The sequence below is a fragment of the Zingiber officinale genome, chromosome 4A (assembly GCF_018446385.1).
Source record: "Zingiber officinale cultivar Zhangliang chromosome 4A, Zo_v1.1, whole genome shotgun sequence".
NCBI lineage: Eukaryota > Viridiplantae > Streptophyta > Magnoliopsida > Zingiberales > Zingiberaceae > Zingiber > Zingiber officinale.
In genome coordinates, this window is record NC_055992.1 from 97,984,012 (window position 1) to 98,006,516 (window position 22,505).

Here is a 22,505-nt window from a genome sequence, read left to right on the forward strand (position 1 = left end):
AAAAAAATTGCTATAGTGAACTACTTATGTCAGAATCTCAGTTGAAAAATATATGGATAAAGTTGTTTCTTCACTTCAAACACATGTTAACACACACGCTTAAGCTAATTTATACCAGGAAAAGATCAATGATAAAATTTGCTAATTTTCCACTACCATACATACAAGTTTCTCTGACAATCTTAGTCTTTCTCCAATGTTTATGCCGCAGGGTGCAGCTCTTTGCTCACACTCCATTTGTGAAGAACTTGACCAAGCACCCCATAAAATTTTATATCAATGGCTGTCCTCCTTATCTCCAGTGACATGAACCCTTGTCCATCATGGAAGAACTGAAGCTTGTCAGAGGTTGGAAATAAGACACCTCTCCATGCCTTTGAGCCTCCTCCACTTGTCAAATACTGAATTGGACTGCCAATCAAGGGATATTAGCACTAATTAGACCAAATCAATCTGTGCTTGTATTAATGGTACTAGCCATTTGGAGACTTAAACCTGTCATTACTGCTGATGTGCTCCAGGCAATGATCATGCCCATTGACATATAAATCAACACCATTTGCCTGAACAGTTTAGCAGGATCAGAACTGAGAGATAGATCAGCAAAGAGTTGGATGGATTTGATGACAAAAATTTAGACTACCATAAGGATTGGAAGCAGTGGATTTAGAAGATCCACTGTGTCCCTGTGCTCACTGACACTTCTCAAAGTATGGTGACCAACAACAATCTTCCATGCTGCTGTAGATTCTCTTAGTGCTGCATCCAAATCCTGATTGCAACAATTAGAGTTGCTTAAGTTTCACTCAAGAACATGGTGATGAACCTCAAGATTGATATTCGACCGTACCTTCAAGAGGCTCGAGGTGTACACTTCACGAGGCGCGACTCCCCTCCAATCGTAGTGATGACCCGCGGGATCAGTCCAATAAGTTTTCACAAAAGGAGATGTGTCTATCAGGAAGAACTCCACAAACTCTGTAAGAAATGAATCAGTTACCAGGCTCAAGAGAAACTAGTTGTTAAAGTGATAGTAATTTGACCTGCATTGAGGATGAAAGATCTCAAGCAAATCCATCGACTGTCGATTGATCGGAGAACTGGACTCAACTGTGCTAAAGCATCACCCCTGTAATCATGGTTGCCTAGAACTAGAAACAAAATCAAACGAATAAACGGCTACATTAGAAGTGAGCATGGCCCTGTTTTGAGGGGTAAAGTTGGATTAACTTACCACTGTACCATTGCTTTTGCAGACTCTTTGCTGTGTAGATGTCGGTGAATGACTCCTCGAAGTTCTTATCATCGACGCCGGTGAGGCCATTGGTGTAGAAATTATCGCCTGTAGAGATGACAAAATCAATATCCAGCTCCTCTCCAATTCTTCCCATCTACATTTATACACATTTGAAAAGTGAGAATTAAGCAGACAATATATAAATTTTATATTGTTCATACTAAAATTTTGAAATCGATATGATATATATTTTACTGAAATATTAAATCAATACCGATATAAAAAAATTTAATATGATATAATACTATATTGAAATTTTGATATACTGTTACTATCGATACGTTCGATATATATCAATATCAATATTTATTATATTTTCCGCATCTTTCCCCTCTACCCCTAGAGACAAACACTCGAAGGATTGAGAAGAAGTAGGTAGAGATTGACCTCAGTTGCGACTAGAGATTGATTGAACTCCCCTTTTCTCCCCCAATCTCCGACGACCAAAAGGCTAAGTGAGCCATCTGGCTTGATTGGATGCTCAAACCGCGGCACATCACCAGAGCAAGGGACGAGAAGGAGGAGGAGAGCCACGAATCTATGCATGATGGCAGCCATGACTCCCGAAGAAGAGAGGGAGGAGCAATGGATGAAAAACAAAAAAACAAGAAAAGGGTTGAATGCTTGGTTAACTTCCCTTGGGAAGGAATTATTATGTTTATTGGATGAAAGGAGGAGGAGGGGGGGAATTTTCTAATATAGTGAAAAGCTATGATATCCAGTCAAAGTTTTGTAAAATATTGACCTTCCAAATAAGTCAAACAAAGGATATACTAAATAGAACAATGGTGGTCAGCCTCTCGGTAGCTATTATAGAACATTTGTGAAATGAGAAATATAATTTTTTTAAAAAAAATGATCTTATAAACAGTATGATATTCAAATGTAATTAGTATCGGTAGCATTATACAAGAATAGTTATTATTTATATGAAAACAGATTTAAACTCTTACCCTTCCTTTATATCTTATTTATATCTTATTGACAGAAATAAAAAAGAACTTTTATTTTCGTCATCCTCAATAACATCATAAAAATCATTCTATATTTCAAAAATCTCTTTGTTTATTATTATTATTATTATTATTATTATTTTGATCAAAACTATCTAATTAAAATAGTTTTGGTTAAAATTGTTCTAAGCAATTTTAATTAATTATTTTAAATTATATCAATTTTAATCAAAATTATTTCACATTGTAGAGATTTTACTCAAAATTACTATCATTGTAGTAATTTTCATAAACATTGTGGCAAAGGCGAATACGCTCGCTCCCAGCGCCCCCGCCAACTCATCCCAAGACCAACACAGAAGAGGTAAATCAGGTAATTTTCATAAACATGCTCCAATAATATTTGGTTTGATTAAATTGGATAGTTTTAATTAAATTGAAATAATTTTAACAAATATTTTAATATTTTAATCTATGTTTAAATAGATTTTAGTCTAATATATATATATATATATATATATATATATATATATATATATATATATATAGAGGAATGTTAGCCTGCGGTGCATTTCTTGCGGTTTTGGTGCGGTTGCCTTCCTGATCGGTCTGGTGACCGATCAGGGAACCTCCTGATCGGTCTGCAGACCGATCAGGGTTCCCTGACCGATCAGGAATATACGTGGACTAAACCGCACCGATGCCGTAGCATAAGCACTGCAGGCTAACATTTATATAATCACCATTGTAATCAATGATTACATACATTACATTATCAAATATAGTAATATAAGAAGTTTACATTATGTTATATTACAAAATTTATTATATTACAGGTCTAATTACATTATCCGTGTATATATATATATATATATATATATATATATATATATATAATAAATTTTGTAATATAACATAATGTAAACTTCTTATATTACTATATTTGATAATGTAATGTATGTAATCATTGATTACAAGGGTGATTATATACTTTTATTTGGTATCCAATATGTTTTTATAAGAAATGTAATTCGTATTATTATAAAATGATAAAAATATCTTATGACGTCGGTGATCAACAGCGGCGGCGACCGACATCGGTGGCGGCATTGGTGATCGGTGATGGTGGCAGCGATGTCGGTGGTCGATGGTTAGAGGTGGCGACCAGCGATGTCGGGAGGCGGTGGCCAGTGGTGATCGAAGGTGGTGGCCTACTGCGGCGACCGACGGCGGGTGGTGGCTTGCGGCGGCAAGTGACCGGTGGTGGAGGCGGAAGCAATGTCGGTGACCGGTTGATGCCGAAAATGGACTAGGGGTATACTTGACATTTAAATTTTAGTTAAATGGTGACATTGCAATATAATCCGATTATATTGTGTTTACCTTGTAATCCATATTATAAAACTTTATTATCTTTTGTAATCTAGATTACATTACATTACAACTTTAAAACTATACCAAATACCCCCAGGACGTAGCGCAAACGGTGGGTGCATGACAACTCTAGCGTAATGGTCAGGAGATGATTCTCAAGAACTGACAACCTGCGATTTACCCCACCATGCGCTTATGGCCTGTGTACCTGCATTTACCTCCCTCTATATCTATGGAACCGACATTAGAAGGTCGCTAAAGTAGCGAATCTATCTTTTTTATTATTATTGCAAGGCATATTACCTCCTTCCAAACATAGCCTAAGAGCTTTACTACTGCACCACATCACACCACTACAGAGTAAAATGATTTTAGGGAAGAATCATTTTATCAAATTTATAAAATCGTAGATTATCCTATCTGAAAAATATGGAGATAGAACGTTGGGCATGGTGGATTGACTATTGACCACGAGAAGACCTTTTTACTCCACGAAAGAACTTTCTTTTGATCCTGCACACATGGAGATGAGCCAACAAAATATCAACACCTTGAGACTAGGGGAAGTCCCTAACAAAAGCCCTCAGACGCTCAAGTCAGTATAAGTCCGGATAGGTGAATGAAAAATAATAGATTGTGCTCAAGAGTAAATTGCAGATGTTCAGAGAACGTACTTCTGCCACGGAGAAGGCACCCCCTTTATATATCACCTCACATAACCTCCGTAATCATAAGGTGGCACAGTGTGTCAGAGTTTGTTAGGCAAAAGGAAGTGTACATCCTAGGCAATGTGCAATAATTATCCGAAAAATCTTCGCTTTATGCACATGTATACCTCTTTTATTGTTTATAGTTTTTGTTATTACTAAGGTTGATAAAAGAATATGCTGTTATAAATGGTTGACTGATAAGAGACACAATAACCCTTGAAGAAGTTTCCTGAAGAATATTCTCTAACATCTAGCTGTTATTCTGATAGGTTATTGGGATTCTTTGATCTTGTTGTCAGTTAGATATATCCCAGCCGACCTACGAGGCCGACCGTCTTTGTACAAGTCCTTGTATTAAGATGCTTTGTTATGTATTAAAGGTTATGTAAAAATTCGTTCGGGAGATAATATGGTGCCTCAGGCACACTGGAAATCCATATGGTGAAACAATATGAGACCCCATGTGTTATGGAAATCCATCTGAGAACATGCGCGAGCTATAGATTTGCTCGAGCAATAATATAAAGATAGATGTCTCAGGCCCGGTCGGTCTTTTGTTTGTCCAGGCATATACTGGGACTCTGGAGAAATGAAACTATGTTCGGTTAGTATTTTGAGTCAAGGTGTCTTAGACTCGGTTGACCCTTTATCCGGTCGATATATAATAACTTGTATGTAAATCGCATTTGGCATTCTGACTAGATCTGTAAAAAGAGATGGGTACGAAGTCCTATAAACTCATCTGGTTCTATTATCAAATAGATACCCATAAGGCTTACCAGTAATCGAGTTGGTTGGCCATACCCACAGTGGCTCACAAAGAGTGAGATGTTTGGTCCTTCCTTCGACTAGGTCTAGGACTAATCTAGTGTGAGTTGGGTCGATCACTCTAGTCAGCCTACAAGGATGGCTGACCTTAAGCTTGATCGGCTATTGAGTGGTTGACTACATTATTTCCTTAATTCCAGGGTGAAGCACGAAACCACTTATGTTCAACTGGTCCAAGGGTTGGTCGGCTTTTTTTCGCCTAGCTAGGAGTCCACCAGGCTGATTTGGTGAGCCTAAGCGCTGGAGCTAGGTGGGGGGATGCTCCTCTCCATTGACTTTGACCGTTGTATCACCTTGACTTTGACTGTCGCATCATCTCCGGGGTTCACTTATTATAACCCGTATAAGTAGATAAGCATCCCTTTTTTTAAAAAAAAAAAAGTTAAAAGGTCGCTATATTTTTCGAGAATATCCTTATTTTTAGTATTGTTGTAATAACTACGACCAACTGCTATAACGTATAGCAGCTACTCGATCACTACAACGTGTAATAACTAATACAATACTATTGTAGTAGTATAGTAGTAGTTACTCAGTAACTTCTATAACTATTTTATTTTAACCAATGTAAAATGATTTTGATAAAGTTTAAATAATTGTGACTACATTGAGAAAGAACATTTTGATATAATAGTGTTCATGATTTAAAATTTTATAGTTTAGGATTTAAAGGGTTTATCTATAAGTGTGTAGAAGCTACTTAGTCATTTCTACCACTATTTTAAACTAATTTTGATAAATTTTAAATAATTTTGATTAAGTTGATAAAGAGTATTTTGATGTAATAATGTTAAGGATTTAACATTTAGAACTCAAAGTTTGATGGTTTAAGATTTGATGTTTAAGATTTAGGTATAATGTTTTAAAGTGATTTTGAATATTTTAAAATACTTTTGGCCAAGTTAGTCAAGATTAATTTTGATTAAAATAAAAAATAATTTTTTATATTATAATAACTATACGTTAGAGCAATTATTCGTAGCCAATGGCAGAGCCAGGCTTTAGGATACCCGGGCTATAGCCCGGGGACCCCACTTAAAATTGTATTAAATTTTACCCTTTGATTGTATTGATTTTTCCATTTCCAAATAGAGCAAGGGGATCTCTAGCCCGGGTACCCCTTTGGAGGACATTTGTAGCCCAGGTGGACTACAAATCCTGGCTCCGCCATTGTTCGTAGCTATTATAACAACGTTGGAAGTAAGATATTCAAGGGCGGAGCTACCCTTGGGCTAGGATAGACTCTAGCCCCATCCATTTAAAAAATAAAAATAAAAATAGTTCTACCGTAAATCTTGAATTTTTTTTCTATTGCATGATTGTTTGTTGAAAATTTTAATTAAATCTAAATTTCCTCCCATTGCACGATGCTTCACCTCCCCATGTGTGACGTACTTTATCTGTTGCACGAGCAGCCAACACTGTCGCCTTGTTCCTTATCGCAGGTGTTCGGCTACAACTCGATGAGCACAACTATGACACCCCTTCTCCCGAATAGTGTGTGATATCTGCATGACCACCGCGACTGCCCCTAGCTCCACCTTCGGTTCCTTCATTCCTAACCGCCATCGTGTCACATTCACTAATCTCCTCGTTGAGTGTTTCGTCATCGATGCTCTCCCTATCGCAAGCGACATCGAATCCATCTTATCATCATGACTCAGTTGTGACCATCATCATCATAACACCAATGCCAGCCACATGTAGTTGCCTCGATCCTGTGGCACCATCGGCTGTCGAAAACTGCCATAGAAAGGTAATCAATATGTTAATTAAATCTTTTTTTAATTAACTAATTAGTTAGTTAATTAATGATTAATCAATAATTATATGAGATCAGTTTTATTAGATGATTAATTTTAATCAATTTAATTGACTTGATTAATAATAATTAATTTAAGTTAATCGGTAAAAAGGTATCCTTTTTTAATTTTCTGTGACTGATGGATAATAAGAGACTTTTTAAGGCATCTCCAATATAAAATTTTTGAGAGGTTTGTAAAATCATAAAAACTGAATAAAAAAAGTTTGAACTATTGTAAAAATGAGATTTGATGTTTATAATTTAAGGATAGTAGCTATTTATTTTTCTGAAGATGGATCTATAGTTAATGATGAAAGTTGTATTCCTTTCTTTTTATAAATATAAACTTTCAATAAATTATTAGCAAATTATTATTTTAAAAATAAATACATTGCATAAGTTAAAAAAAATATATACATGACTATAATTAAATTAAAACTAAATATTAAATGAGCATGAAAATGTTAATTAAATTAAAATTGATAATTAATTAAAATATTAAATGAAAATGGTATAGACATAGTAAATAAATAACAATAATAAATATAGATATGTGATTTATAATGTATGACCCATAAAAAAAAGTTATAGGAAAAAGAGATTAGTATATTTTTATATTTTTGAGTTGGTATTGATGTGACATATTAGGGAGTATAAAAAATTTTATTTAAAACTCTAATCATTAGAGAATCTAATGTAAGTTTTTAAAAGGTTTGTAACATAAACAAAGCTCAACACAAAGTTTTAATGAGTGTGGAGGTAAGCTTGAGGTTTTTAGTTTAAGAGCGGATTTGATTTTTCAAATCTATATTTTTCTCTTAGAGATAGAGCTATTAACTATTGAAAAAATAATATTAGATGTTTGAATTTTTTTTAAATAATTAAAATGTTTTATTTCATGAATGGTCAAAGTTATACTCTTTTCTTTCAAAAATAAATATAAATAAATATATTTGATAAGTTAAAAAAATATAAATGACTATAATTAAATTAAAAATCATAAGTTAATTAAATATTAAATTAAATTATAAATTAAATTAAATTAAAAATCATAAGTTAATTAATTTATTAATTTAAAATTGTAAATAAATTAAATTAAAATCAGAATTAATTAAAATATTAAGTAGAAATTATATAGAGATATTAAATGAAAAAATAATAAACAAAGATATGTCATTTATAAGGTAGAACCATAAAAAAAATTATATGGAGATTTTTTTTTATAGTGAAGAGAATAGTAATTTTTTTTTTATTTTTATGTGATATTGATGTGACATATAAAAAATTATAAACAAACTTATAGAAAGATTTAACTATTAAAAATGTCCTTAATCTAGGCTTTTCTACCATAGGATTATCCTAACTCTGATAGATTAATGCTGAGGCGATCATAAATCCATCTCTCACAGTTTTGGTAAAAACATTAATTCATACTTTATTGCCTCTTGTTGATTTCTTGAATGAATATCTGCAATACTCCAAACGCAGGAAACGTTGTTGTACCACGACTATATGATCTGCCTTCGTTCGGGTCAGTTAAAATAAAATTCTTTATATTTATTTTTTAATTGATATATATTAATTAACATTACATGTAATAATAAAATATTTTATATTCATATTCATACCGGCTAGATTCTAGTCATTAAAATTTATCGTAATTAGATATTGTAATTATAATCAAGTATTTTCTATAACTTTATACAATAATAAAATATTCCATGCATGAATCTATTTATATATACAAGAATATAATATTCCATGCATGCATGAGTTAGTCAGGTCAAAGTGAATTGAAACTTGTTGTAAAGTCTTTCTAAAAGCTCTTAGACGGCTCTGACAAAGATTGGAAACATTTCTCCACCCTTCAAAAACCATCAAGGCACTGGCTTTTCCCCTCGAAGCATTTAGGTATAAGTTCTTGTTTGTTTTCGTATAAAGTTGAGTTGGTTAGTATGAAATAGAATTATTATTATAGGATAAAGATTTGAATCTCGACAAAGATAAAAAAAAACCCTTCCTTGCACTGTCAATTATAATTTCCCAATTTATTTCCTAACAGATGATCGTAAAATCGATCATGTGAGACGTTAGAGTGACAAATTTCACCTTTTTACTACCATTATTTATCAATATCTTCTATATATATATTTTCGGTTCTTGATCTTCTTACTCGCATGCTTCACTTAGTCTCTTTTAACTTCTTCTAGATTCCCCTTACCTTAAGTCTCCATGATTCATGAACTAAAACAAATTGATTTATTTTTGAAGAAATTATTTTTTAAAAATATTAATAAATTTTATGTCATATAACTTAACCTCTGAGGTATTCAGTTAATCTTAATATTTTATTTTGTACTCTTTTATGATTGACCTAATCTGTTTATTATTATTTTGATTTTTTTTTTTTATAAATTGAACCAGTTGATTGGAAAAATTGATAATGATATAATAATTAATGAGTTTGATTTTAAAAAGAATCAATTCATGAGTATAACTTTAATAATATTTTTATTATATATTTTTGAATGTATTGAATATTAATTTTTTTTATTTTTTTAAAAAACTAATATTTATATACTTTTTGATTTTATTTATATTTTTAAAGTAATTGATTTATTATATGGATTATCATCCGGACATAATTTTAAATCCTGACCAGTACACCCTCCTCGAAAACTAGAGCACCTTCTAACTGTTTTTTGAAAAAAAGAATGCTGATATGATAATTTGATGAATCTGAACGACCTTTTGATCTTCAATCTTATTTCTGTTAAACATAATCTAATGCGGTCATTATTCCTCAATAATGTAGTTTACTATGCTTAAAAGCTGAACTTTGATTATGTCTTATATATTTTATCTATTTAGATCGAGTATCCATAAAGTTTAATTTATTATTCAAAACAAATATTTAAGTAGGTTAAAAGTTTAAAATATGTATTTTAGGCATATATTAAAAGGGCCACTATCATTTGATAAATCGTGATGGGCGCCCTTTTACAATTAAAGTTAAATATGTATTAAACTATCTAAAATATTCTTTATCGAATTTTAAGATTTAGATTGTAGTAGATAATTGCTAGCTGCTACATGTAACTAATAGTTATTATAATATGCAGTAGCTGGTTACTAATTTTTATAATGATGTTATTATTTTATATTGATTTTGCATACTAAAGATTGATAACATGATTAAAATAATATTTTAATTAATAAAATAAATTAAGAATACCTCATGATATTCATTATATTTCAAATGAATATTATTTGATTATTATCGATTATGTAGAAGAAGTTAATAGGTAGTTGCTACGTGTATCAACGGGTTACTAGTTTCTATAATAATATCATTATCTCATGTTGATTTTGTTTATTGGAGAGTGATAAACTTAATCAAAATAATATTTTAATTAATAAAATAAACTAAGGGGATTCCATGATATCAGCTATATTTCAAATCACAATCCCTGTATAGAAGTAACAGGCTACAATATGTATCAACTAATTGCTAGCTTCTTGCATAATATCATAATCTTATGTTATTTTGATTTTGTTTACTGACAAGTACTGTTCATGATTAATTACGTAGAAGCTCACATATAGCTACTGCAACTTCTTTAAAATTCGATCTGGAGGTATTTTGGATAATTTATGAGATGCCAATCTAACTTTAATCGGAAAAAAGGGCAATGATTCGAGTCGATTTGTGAAATGTTCACCCTTTAATTTCTGTTCCTCTCCCCTCCTACGTAATCAACTTGAGTGTAATATTGTTGTCTTCCCGGGTGGTCTAATGACTAACGTATGAGGTGTTATCATCATAAGATCTGAGGTTCAAATCTCGACAAAGTCGAGATAAATATCATCCTTATGTGCTAATCATTATTCTAAAGACTAGTAATCGTCCATGATTTACCTCCTCCGTATTGATCCGGAGACGAATTAGCAGGGACGCTGAGATGAATGTATTCATCTTTTTCCATCTTGAGTGTAATACTGTTTAACTACTGATTGCTGATATATTTTTTGGGGTGACAAATAAACGTGATTTCAAGCTGCACTGGCTGCATTTAGAGTAACAAACAAAATAACAATTTTTTGGGGCTTTACATGAACATGATATTTTTTATTAGTTATTGTTCTATGAAGTACATCACGTGTATTGCCAAAAAAAAAAAAAACAAAACGGGTTCTTAGTACATAGTGTGATTGTAAAATCTGTTTTGAGAATCTCAGGAATGCACGTAATATAGGGCCCTTACAAACATCAACAACAATACATGTGGAAGATGCTAAATCGATCGAAAACAACCAAGAATAGTCTACCACTACAATTCCCATGTAGAATGAGTGCAGCAGTCAACATATCGCATGAATCTTTCCTGGAAAGGAAACCGTCGAGGCTGATACAACTCAGTGATCCATAATCTACTCGCACTTGATGGATCGGTATATGTGGCGGACGAAGAGCAGAGAAGCACGGAAGCCGACCGTGCCAAGCATCAAGAAGAAGCCATAGCAGATGCAAGCCATGTAACCGAAGAAGAAGGAGGTCTGCATGAAGCCTGACATGTCAGAGCGAGCATGGTAATAGTACCAACAGTATCCGTAGACAAAGAGGCCGGTCGATCCTCCGCATAGGAAAGACCTGGATCAGACAAAGCAGATTCAGATCACAGTTAGTGGAAGAATGGTAAATTGGTAGGCAATTTTGTGTGCCTCACCCGAAACAAATTGATATGTGAACATGTATGCTAGAAAACCAAAAGGCGAAATTAGTTTCTGGACTTTCAGAAGTCTTGCAACAGAACAAGAACGTTCGAAGCAAAATCTAAGCCTCGACAACACTATTTTACAATGTAAACCCAACTTGTGGAAAATGGTAAACGAATTATCAGCAGAATTACAAGTAACCACAAAAACATGCCCAAGGAAGTGAATTAATGCTGATGCTAGGGGGTCTAAATGGTCGATAAACATAACATTAAACTAAAAGGGCAAACTAAACTTTTAGCTAGATTCCTTAAGATGCATAAATTCAAAAATTATGGGAATTAACCGTTAGAATAATCAAGAAAAGTCAGCAACTGATAGTACCAGTCCTCTTTAAAAGGACACTTTGCAAGCTCGGCAACAATTTTTTAGTAGCAAGAAAATTAAGTACTTATACATTTACATGCCTGTGCATGCATGAGCAACTAGAAAAAAAAAAGAAAACTAGAGGTGGAAGCTTGAAAATTTTTTTATAGAGACATATAATGGAAAAAAATTAGGATACTTCTATATACAAAAGAGAAATAATTTTAACCATTTTATATGCATCAGTGTTAGATGAATAAAACATCTGCGTTACCTCCACCACCATTCGTGATCTTCTGCAGCAAGTTGGAAGTAGGTCAGTGCAACGGTAATAAATGCAGTGACGATAATGAGGATGATGAAGACAATGAATAGAATGCTATATATAGTATATATTCTGTGCCCCCATACACTTGCAAATATGTAGTAAAGCTCGATATAGATTGCACTGAAAGGAAGAAAGCCAGCCATTATCATTTGTGGAACAGTATGCCGATACCATGGCAGCTCTGGAATCTCTCTAGGATATTTTGTTGTGCGAACAGGTGCTTGAAACTCTGTTTTGCTGTTTTTACCAGCAATTCCACCCAAAACCAGTAGCGGAGAGGTCACCAGTGTCCAAATGAGGACAATAACAACAATAGTTCCAAATGGTAATGCTGCAGTGGCACTGTATATGATCGCGACAGTATTAAGAAAGCAAAACGTGAGAAATAAAGGCCCACAGAAAAGGCATCCTGTCAATAGCAAATTTCTCACCTGCCAATCAATAAGAAAGAGGTTACATTCTTTTAGAATACATTTTATTAAATATTAAGCTTTTATGAAGAGTTAAAATATGAGAATCAGTGGCTTCAGAAGATAAAAATGCATACCCAGTTTGTCCCTTCTAGCTGACAATAAAAAGAGGTAGCAGCATACCCAGCAATGCCGGAGGTAAGTGCATAAATGATCACAAGTGCAGTAAAAAGAGCCCCGCGATTATATGGGTAGAAAACCCCAACAAGAGCAAGAATAAAAATGAAAATTGTGCTGCCATGCATGCAAAAAGAGGGTTAAGGTTAGCTGAGATTGAAAACAAGTTCTATAGATTGAGAGAAAAGATGGTTCAACAGATGGTTTTTCTCTTCACAAATTGATTTAAATATAAACTTTTACTAGATACTCACAGAGTAAATAACTGTGTGCCAGAACCAAGAGAAGCAGCCAGCAGAGACTTGTACTTTGGAAACCTAAAGACATCACCATGGATATATTTCCAACCAGTCTCTTCTTCATCATCAGCAGACTCTTCATCATGTGCATACCTAGAATAAAAGTAAAGAGGTAAATGTAGCACTAGGATTCTTTTGAGGAGGGTAAGTAAGGCCAAAGGCCAGGAGACCCAGGACCATATATACAGAAGCAAAGTCCCAAGTCTGACAAGTAAAACAGTTCTCTGTTTAGGCAAGTGACTTCATGCAGTCAAGACTGGCTAAACCAAAACAATAATGTATAATGATTTAGAACAACTTCCATCACCACTCCCACAACTTTTTTCTTCTTGATGTATGATATTATATATGTGCTAAAGTAGTGTTAAGGTTGATTAGCTTTTTATCCTAAAAGTTTAAGTTGTTAGAAAGAAACCAATTTAAATGTTTCGATTCATAATACTCCTTAAACATGTTAAAGTTGATTGCTTAACCATTTATCTCAAAAGCTGAAGTAGTTAGGGAAAAAAAAAACTAATTTATATATTTATCATTTTAATAAAATGGAAAAAGTTAAAAGTAACACACAATTAACATGTTTCAAGTTAAAATCGAAATCCACTGAATGACATGTTACATTTCCAGCGCTTGTCCTACCAATCTAGTGGATTCTCAAACCTATAACAGCAGAAATAACCATTCAATGCCAATGTCATGCTTAGCTGTATTTATCACATCTCTACTATAACTCATTATGATAGAAAGTTACAAAATAACCATGAATTGGTCACATTGTACTACTTTTTTTATTTGATTGATTTTATTTAGCATAATGCAAATTTTCAATGGTATAGGAGGATCCATATAACCGACCCCCTTGGCAAGATAAAGGCTTGGTTTTTGTTGTTGTATAATGCAAATTAAGTTGCCAAATCTTTGCAATGAATTCTTTCATAATATATTATCCATAACTATTCCCATACTATATGGTAGATGATTGAGCTACAAATTTGACAAATAATGTGGAATGATTGAAAATAAAATAAAACAAAACCATTTGCATACAATATGTACATGTCACACTATTCAAATGTGACACCCAACATCTACCCTTCATGTAACATCGCAATTTCAATTGTCTTTACTGCAGATATCTTTGACTATATTGATTACATTCTAGATAGCCCCACAAAAGAAAAATGCATTACAGTATCCACAACTCTCAATGTATACTTGCACCTATTCTTATAGAGTCTTTCCTGCCCCTCTAAAATAGTGTACCATTGGTTTATTGATTTAACAATGTAATTTAGGATATTTCCAACTGATTTGGATAGTCTCAGTAAATCATCCATTCATGATCTAAGGAACAAGCAAAAGATAGTATCAAAATTGGCTTGCAATTTTGTGGACACTGAAAATTGTTTTAACCATGAAATATTATACAGTTCAGAGAACTTGAGTGGAATCAAAGGGAACCTAAATAGAAATAAAACAAGAGTAACTCAATCAAACAAAGAAATGATGACATTATGAGGATCCCAGTTACAAAAAGCGCTGCAACTAAGTGTAAAGATCAATAATTCTTCAGTAAAACTTGATGACAGCTAATAAAATTTTAGTTAGTACCGTTTGTAATTTCTTCTTGAACATTAAAATTCTACTACTAATTATGGAGTAATAAATGAACAGCCGGATAAAGAGACAATAATGTGCAAGGTTCATTACTTGACAAAGTCATTTTTAAGCACCCGCATGAGGATCGTAGCAAGGAATCCAGTCAAGAGAAGAACTGTAACACAAGAATTTATAATGGAGAACCAATGAATCTCCAGATGATGAGGTAGTGAAGAAGTCTGAGAATACTTCTCCATCCTCTTTTCAAATGATATGGTGGTCTCCTTCCAATTAACAGAATACACAAATTCCACTTCAATATCCTTATCATCTGTCACATCCAACAGCATATCGGGATCAGTGTGGACAGTAATCTCAATCACCCTGTCTTTGTTGTACACGACATCAAAGTGGAAGCGCTGGTAGAGGAAGTACTTGTACTCCTCAAGGTCTTTACCTTCCTTGTCAACTTTTCCAATGAATCCCCAAAGAGGAAGATCATCATAATACATCTGGAAGTAGTAGTCCTTGGAGACTGCACTTCTGAACTTGGCAACATCTGCTTTTGAGAGATTTTTTTTGCAAAGCAATTCAGCCTTCTGATCTGTACCGAAGTCAAGCTTGTATGGGGCATCTACCAGACGGTCCCCATTCAGAACTTCTCCAAGTGCTTCTTTTTTCTCAGTCACATGCTCTGATACCAACCAAAATAGATCCTCAAATTAACAAAATAAGAATCAACGAATTGATGGTGAACACAGACCATGGACTACAGACGAACCTGGGGTGCAAAATGGTAGATCAAAATAGCGATACGTCTCGCTGCGCACGTGTAAACATGTAAAAGGAGTAAGAACGGTGTAATCCAAGGACAAAAGTTTGCGGTAAACAGAATCAAATCGATCAAAGTTTTAAGAAAAAATAATTGAAGATGAAATCCATTCAGTATCGAATATATAACGCGTAATTTAATTGAAACCCTGATATGGTTTGCCATAATTACTTTCAGAGTCACCCTTTGACTTCCAATTTACAAACACAAATATGGAAAGATCTATCAACAAATGATCACAAGGAGTAAATTATTATTCATAAGTTCATTCACTGGAGGAATGGAAAAATCCAAAGGAAACTTTAACTGAAAACCCCCAACATTGCTGCGTCCTTCCAAATCAAACTCGAACGCGCGGATGCACCGGATCAGGAGACGAGAGTGTCAGATCCAAGGAGAAGAAGGCGAAGACTCACCTGGGGTTGTGGAAAGGGCCAACTTTGTTGACGTAGAGGGGGACGTGGTCGCCCTTCTTGTACCGGTGATTGGATGCGTCCGACGAGACTCCGGCGACGCCGAAGCACAGCAGAAGCGCGACCACAGCCACGGCGAGATCCATCGCCGGCTTCCTCATTTCCATCGATCGAAATCTCTGAGATCTCCTCCAACTCGGAGCTTATTGAACGATACGATTTTATAGGATTGGAGATCACGGAGTCGGATCGAGTCCAATGGAGATTTTTAAATAGTCGTTTGAAATATTAAAGACCAGGGAACGGAGGGTTGGGATCAAATTGAGTTACGTTGGTGGATCGTTACGATACGAATCATGGAGTACACCGAACAACGTGTTTAAAAAACAACTAAATAATTTAGATAAATTAAAATTGTTATTAATTTTGATACATCATTTTTTACTTAAAAACTCAAAAGAAATTATATAGTTTGAAACTATAAATTCAAAATTTTATTATTGTTTAGGAAAAAAACTTCCTATTAAATTCTAAAAGTGCAATTTCAATCTTAGGTTAAATTTATATATTGATTGATATGATTTTTGGATAAAATTATCTTTAAGGTATTTTTTACACCAATATTACAAAAAAAGGGATAAATTTAGAAGAATAAATGATACAAACTATTTTGATTTTTTTAATATTTTAAATATTTGATAATAGAGATACCATGAGATCCATAACACATTAACCTAATGTAATTAATTATTTTTTATAATTCACTGTTAAATTAAAACTTTTTATTCAATATATATACACGAAAATACTTTGTTGCAAACTCGCTACTGTGTGACCTTACGGACTCGGGTGCCTGAATTCAAGCAAAATGTTTTTTTTTTTAAGTATATTATATATATTTACAGTTTAAAATTTTAGAATTTAGGAGTTGTGTTATAATGAGTTTTGAATCAATAAGATTTTTCCTTAGGGTTTAGGTTTTCCTTTTGGGTTATAGTGTTCAAAATTAAAAATTTTAGATACTCATGAGCTATACTATATGTATTTAGAGTATATATATATATATATAGTTTGAAATTAGGCAGTTAAGGGTAATCTTTTAAACTAACTATAGATCTCTGAACAGACTTCGATTTGATATATTATAGGTCTTGTGATTCAACCCGAGTCAAAAGTTATAATTTTTCAAAACTTCCATCGATTATACTTCGATCATGTTACTATCCTACTAATCTTACTCTGATCATGTCGATCCTATCGATCTTGCTCTGATTATACTATAAAAATTGATTTTGTACGATCTAGGATCGATTTGTGCTTCAGAATCGTAGGATCTTATGATCCTACGATCCAAGATCCCAGGATCGTGCAATCCTACAATCTAAAATCGCGATTTTATAAACTATGCTCCCAACAATGATGCAACGGAAAACATTCGATGGATATCTCATGCACCAAGGGTTTAAATATTAAGATCGGTAAATGCCTTTTAGAATTTACTCGATGGGCAACCAAGGGAAGACCGCCTACCTCTAAGACTAGTCAGATCATAAAGCTAGATATCTAAATTATAAAAAAAAATTGTAATGATGTTTAATTTATTTGGGATATAGGTTTGTCTTTTATATTAAAAAAATGGAACATTAGCTATGTAGTTCCTTAGGATATATAACTAGTTAGTCACAAAATGATACCGGGAATCAATGGCGTAGTCAGAATTTTTAATTAGGGGGGAGGGGGGGGGGGGGGGGGGGAATTCAATAAATTTAAAAAATAATACAACACAGAAAATGTATAATAAAAGTTATATATGAACTTCATATGTTTTTACAATATCACTCTTCGAGATTTCATATTTTGAAAATGTTGAATAATAGTTTCATTATCAATGGTATCAAACACATCTCGCTCAATATATGACATCAAACAATCATTTACCATATCATTTCCCAACCAATTTTGAAGTGAGGTTTTGATTATTTTCATTGCTGAAAACACTCTCTCTACAGTTGCAGTTGCAACAGGTAATAGCAATGCTAACTTCAAAAGTAAATATACCAAAGGATACAGACGATGTTTTTCCAATTGAACCATCCTTTTAGCAAGCTGGCTAATCACCACAACCTCAAGGAATTGATTGCTACTCCGTATATCAAAAATAAAGTTATCAAGTTGGGGCTCAAGATGCATTAACTCCATCGGGGAAAAATCTGATGGATAAAACTGAGCAAACTGAAGTAATTTTCTCTTATCATAAGCAGAGAATGAATTTGATGGATCAAGACAACTCATACACAACAACAACTCCGTGTTCACCTCGTTAAATCGACTGTTCAACTCTTGAAGTTGCAAATCTATCACTTCATAAAACGTTTTAATGCGATAATAGTGAAGATTTATCCTTCCTTCAATATTTCGTCATGATCTCCCATGAAAGACGAACAAGTCTTCCATGTGCAGGGTGACTACCTCATACTTAACACAAAATAAAGAAACTTCATTCAGTAACAAATCCCAACCATCATCTCTAATAGTTTGTAATTGATGTTTGCTTGATCTTACAAGAATCATGGCATTTACAATGTCTTGATCTTTTCTTTGTAAAGCTTGCGATAAATCATTCGTGACTCCCAAGATATTCTTCATTGAGTGCATCTGAAATATAAATTCATATTTTTCAATCAATTCCAACATATTATTTGCTTGTGCCCTTTGCTTGTGATCTTTTACCTCCTCTTCAACAAATAAAAGGACATTAATAACTGAAGAATACAAGCATATCAAACTTAACAATGTATTATAATGTGAACCCCAACGTATGCTTCCAGCTCTTTTGAATGTCATCTCTTGATTCATACCTTGTCTAGTGAAAATATCACCATTGCAAATTTCTTTAATAACTTGTTTAAATTGTTTCTCACGAAGTATATCTCTTTGCTTGCATGACGCTCCAATAATATTGTTCAATTGTGCAACCACATAAAAAAAAAGTAGAAATTCTTATGTGATTTTCAGCAACAGCTACAAATATAAGTTGCAATTGATGAGCAAAACAATGAACATAATAAACAGATGAGTTCTCCATCATAATTAAGCTTTTTAAGCCATTGAATTCTCCTCTCATATTGCTTAGTTCCATCGTACCCTTGCCCCCACAAATTAGATATAGATAATCCATGTTGGCACAACAAAGAATCAATAGCAATTTTAAGTGATAAGGCAGTAGTGTCGCTTACATGTACAATGCCTAGAAAATGTTCAACAATATTTCCCCTTTCATCTACAAACCGTAAAACAACTGCCATTTGCTCTTTAACAGATATATCACGAGCCTCATCAACCAATATAGTAAATAATTCATCACCGAGATCTCTAAGAATAGAATTAGTGGTTAAATAAACAATGGACCTGATAATATCTTTCTGAATATCAAGCGATGCTAATTTGAGATTTGAGGGAGCATTGTCTAGTGCATTTCTATTGATATTCTCATTATGGTCAGCAAGAAATCTTAACAGTTCAAGAAAATTACCATGATTGAGTGAGTTTGTTGATTCATCATGACCACGAAATGCTAATCCTTGACGCACAAGAAATCTTATGCAATCAATTGATGCTGTCAAACGAACACGATAATCAATAGCTACTTAACTAGACTGATTGACCAAACAAGTTTCAATATGTTGTTTTTGATTCACTAAACCATATGCCGCCATCATACACCTGTTGTTAATGTTGCTCTGATTTCTAACACGTTAATTAAATCTTTCTTTCTCTAATTTTTAAATCCATCAGTAACAAAAGAATCACACCACCATGATCCGCTTTGAATAAATATCAATAAAGACAGAAAGCTGCATCTTTTGCAATGTTGTATTCTAGCCAATTAGGATGAATACTAAACCATATAGCTCGAAATCTTCGTTTCTCTTTTGGACAAGAACGCCAAGGAAATTAATGATTCTTAGGCTGAAAAGGACCTTTTTTGCAAATAGTAACGTCGAACAATCTCCCTTTCATTAACATTATACTCAAGAATGTGCTTTCTTAGCCCAGGATCATTAGGATACTCATTTGAGTCAGTATCAAGAGGAGCTGGTGGAGGAGGCGGAGGAGGAGAAGGTGGTGGAGGGGGAGATGACTTGTTTGAAGTAGGTTCATCTCGTATTTTCTTAAAATACCTCAACATTGTTATTTCACCTAATTTATCATCAACATAATATTTTAGAAACATAATCATCTAATTAATGACTATTTGTTTTCAACAATGTTTATTCAAAAATAAATAATAAACGAAATTGATTTAAAGAAATCAAAAACATGAATATATATGCAAAATTAACACTATATATTTTTTCAATACTTAAATCTGTAATCGAAAGAAATCAAGTAAGAAAATTTTACCTCAATTAAAAGACATTTGATGTGGAGCGTCAATAGCGTTGTCAATAAACGATAGCAGTGATAGCGGCGAAGCGATGATGGCAGCGTTGGCAACAAACGAAAATGACGTTGTCGTGTTGGCAGCGGCGAGCGGTGACAGGCCGACAATGATGTGGATGGCAACAGTAATGTGCGACGGAGCATTTTGAGGGCAAAATTAAGATTAGGGAAAAATAAGATGAGAATTAGGGGAGGAAGAATAACATGGGATAGAGTAAAAAGGAAAGGGTAATAGTGGAGGAAGAAGAAAATAAAAGAGGAAAAAAAAAAAGGTTTGACAGGAAGAAGTTTCTTCGATAAGGAACAAAAACAGTGAAAAAGGAAAAAAGAAAAAATTTAAACAGAGAGAAAAAATGTGAGAGACGGAGAGAAACAAAAAAAATTGGACAAACGAAAGAGAGAGAGAGAAAAATTAAAAAACGGTGCTAGGTTTAATTGGAGTTTTTCATAAAAGTCTAAATAGTTTTAGATTTATAAATAAATATTTTTTTATTTTTAACCATATTAATTTTTTTTTCTCCAAATCTGAGAGGGGGCGATCGTCCCTCCCCCCAAAGTGGCTACGCCCTTGCCTGGAATCTACATAACTTTCAACGTCCCAAAGGAAAGAACCAAAAGTTACAGCCTCCAAGAGAAGCGCCCTCCTCAGACCTGCAAAATTTATCTCGATGAGCTCATCCTTGGACACGTCGACAGTTCCCTCAGGCGCGATGGCAATCTCGATGATGCCAAAGGCTTCCTTTGATCAGTGGAAGGGTGTCCGGATCAAACGACATGATGATGTAGGACTTCAGCCGGCAGGGCTTGGTCGCCATGGCTGAAGAAGGCGCCTGAAGCGGGCCACGCCGACAACTCTGGTTGAATGGGCAATCTTTACTCTGGTTGAAGGCAAGGAATCAAATCTCTTTCAAGAGTAGTATGTACGATGAACTTCGGAATAGATTCGATCTTTAATGCTTTACCTATACAAAACAACGTCAATTCCTGAAGGGGGTAGGATCTTCCTTGTTCTGCTCTGCAATATGATCGGCTTGGAGTTGCTTGAGATGATAGTCAACTGTAGTAAGCAAGAGATGAAAATGGCTGTAGAGGAACGATATGCGACAAATCCTCCATGGTAGAAGATGAGGATGCCCTAATGATGCTAGAAAAAAAATCATGAATAACGATGGAAATTTTCGTCATAATTCTATCAGTATATTGGTTTAACAATAGAATTACGATGGAAAAACATTATATTCCGTCGATATATAGGGGTGGAATAAATTTTCATAGTTAAAAATATCAATGAAAATTATAATTCCGTCGGTATAAATACCAACGGAATACAAACTCCGTCGATAAATTACCAATGAAATTATAATTTCCGTCGATATTTACCAAATGAAAATTAGAGCCATAACGTTGCTTGCCAACGAAGATGGGATTCTGTCCGTGTTTACCAATGGAACAATGTTTTCGTCGGTAAATACTGACGGAAACAGTGTTTCTATCGGTAATTATCGACGAAAATCAATATTTCAATTGGTAAACACCGACAAAAACATTGTTCCATTAGTGAATACCAACAGTATATCGTATCGTTGATTTCGATATTTACCGACAGAAATAGTATTTCCAGTGGTATTTTGTCGGTAATAAAATAACATTGTTTGAAAACTTTTATATTCAAAATATACCATATTTACAATTTTCATATCTATGTAAAACCATCGACGATGGCAATACAAACACAATCCATATATACAATCATATTTCATATAATTACAATTCATACATACAAACAAACACAATCCATACAAACAAATACAATTCATCTAAACTAATCACAATCTAAACAAATCACAAACACAATCATAGAAATAAACTAAACTAGTCAAATGCCCATAATAAAGTATCTAAATCTAAATTTACAAAATAAGATATATAAATCCATGTCACGAAAGAAAATACTACAAA

General features: G+C 33.6%; 2 protein-coding genes across 2 annotated transcripts; both read right to left on the minus strand.

The window, feature by feature from the left end:
• Positions 1-200: 200 nt before the first annotated feature.
• LOC121972533 (purple acid phosphatase 17-like) lies at positions 201-3,813 on the minus strand. The gene is made up of 8 exons (XM_042524190.1): positions 3,806-3,813; positions 1,685-1,934; positions 1,235-1,391; positions 1,044-1,151; positions 851-978; positions 644-772; positions 496-563; positions 201-411 (listed from the first exon to the last, which is right to left on the minus strand). The coding sequence occupies exons 1-8, from the start codon at positions 3,811-3,813 to the stop codon at positions 201-203; spliced, it is 1,059 nt and encodes a 352-aa protein (XP_042380124.1).
• A 7,334-nt stretch (positions 3,814-11,147) lies between these two features.
• Positions 11,148-16,334, minus strand: LOC121970300 (transmembrane 9 superfamily member 3-like). Its single transcript, XM_042520910.1, has 7 exons — positions 16,107-16,334; positions 15,640-15,680; positions 14,970-15,552; positions 13,218-13,355; positions 12,924-13,080; positions 12,323-12,807; positions 11,148-11,617 (listed from the first exon to the last, which is right to left on the minus strand). The coding sequence occupies exons 1-7, from the start codon at positions 16,268-16,270 to the stop codon at positions 11,398-11,400; spliced, it is 1,788 nt and encodes a 595-aa protein (XP_042376844.1). The 5' UTR covers positions 16,271-16,334; the 3' UTR covers positions 11,148-11,397.
• Between the last annotated feature and the right edge of the window lie 6,171 nt (positions 16,335-22,505).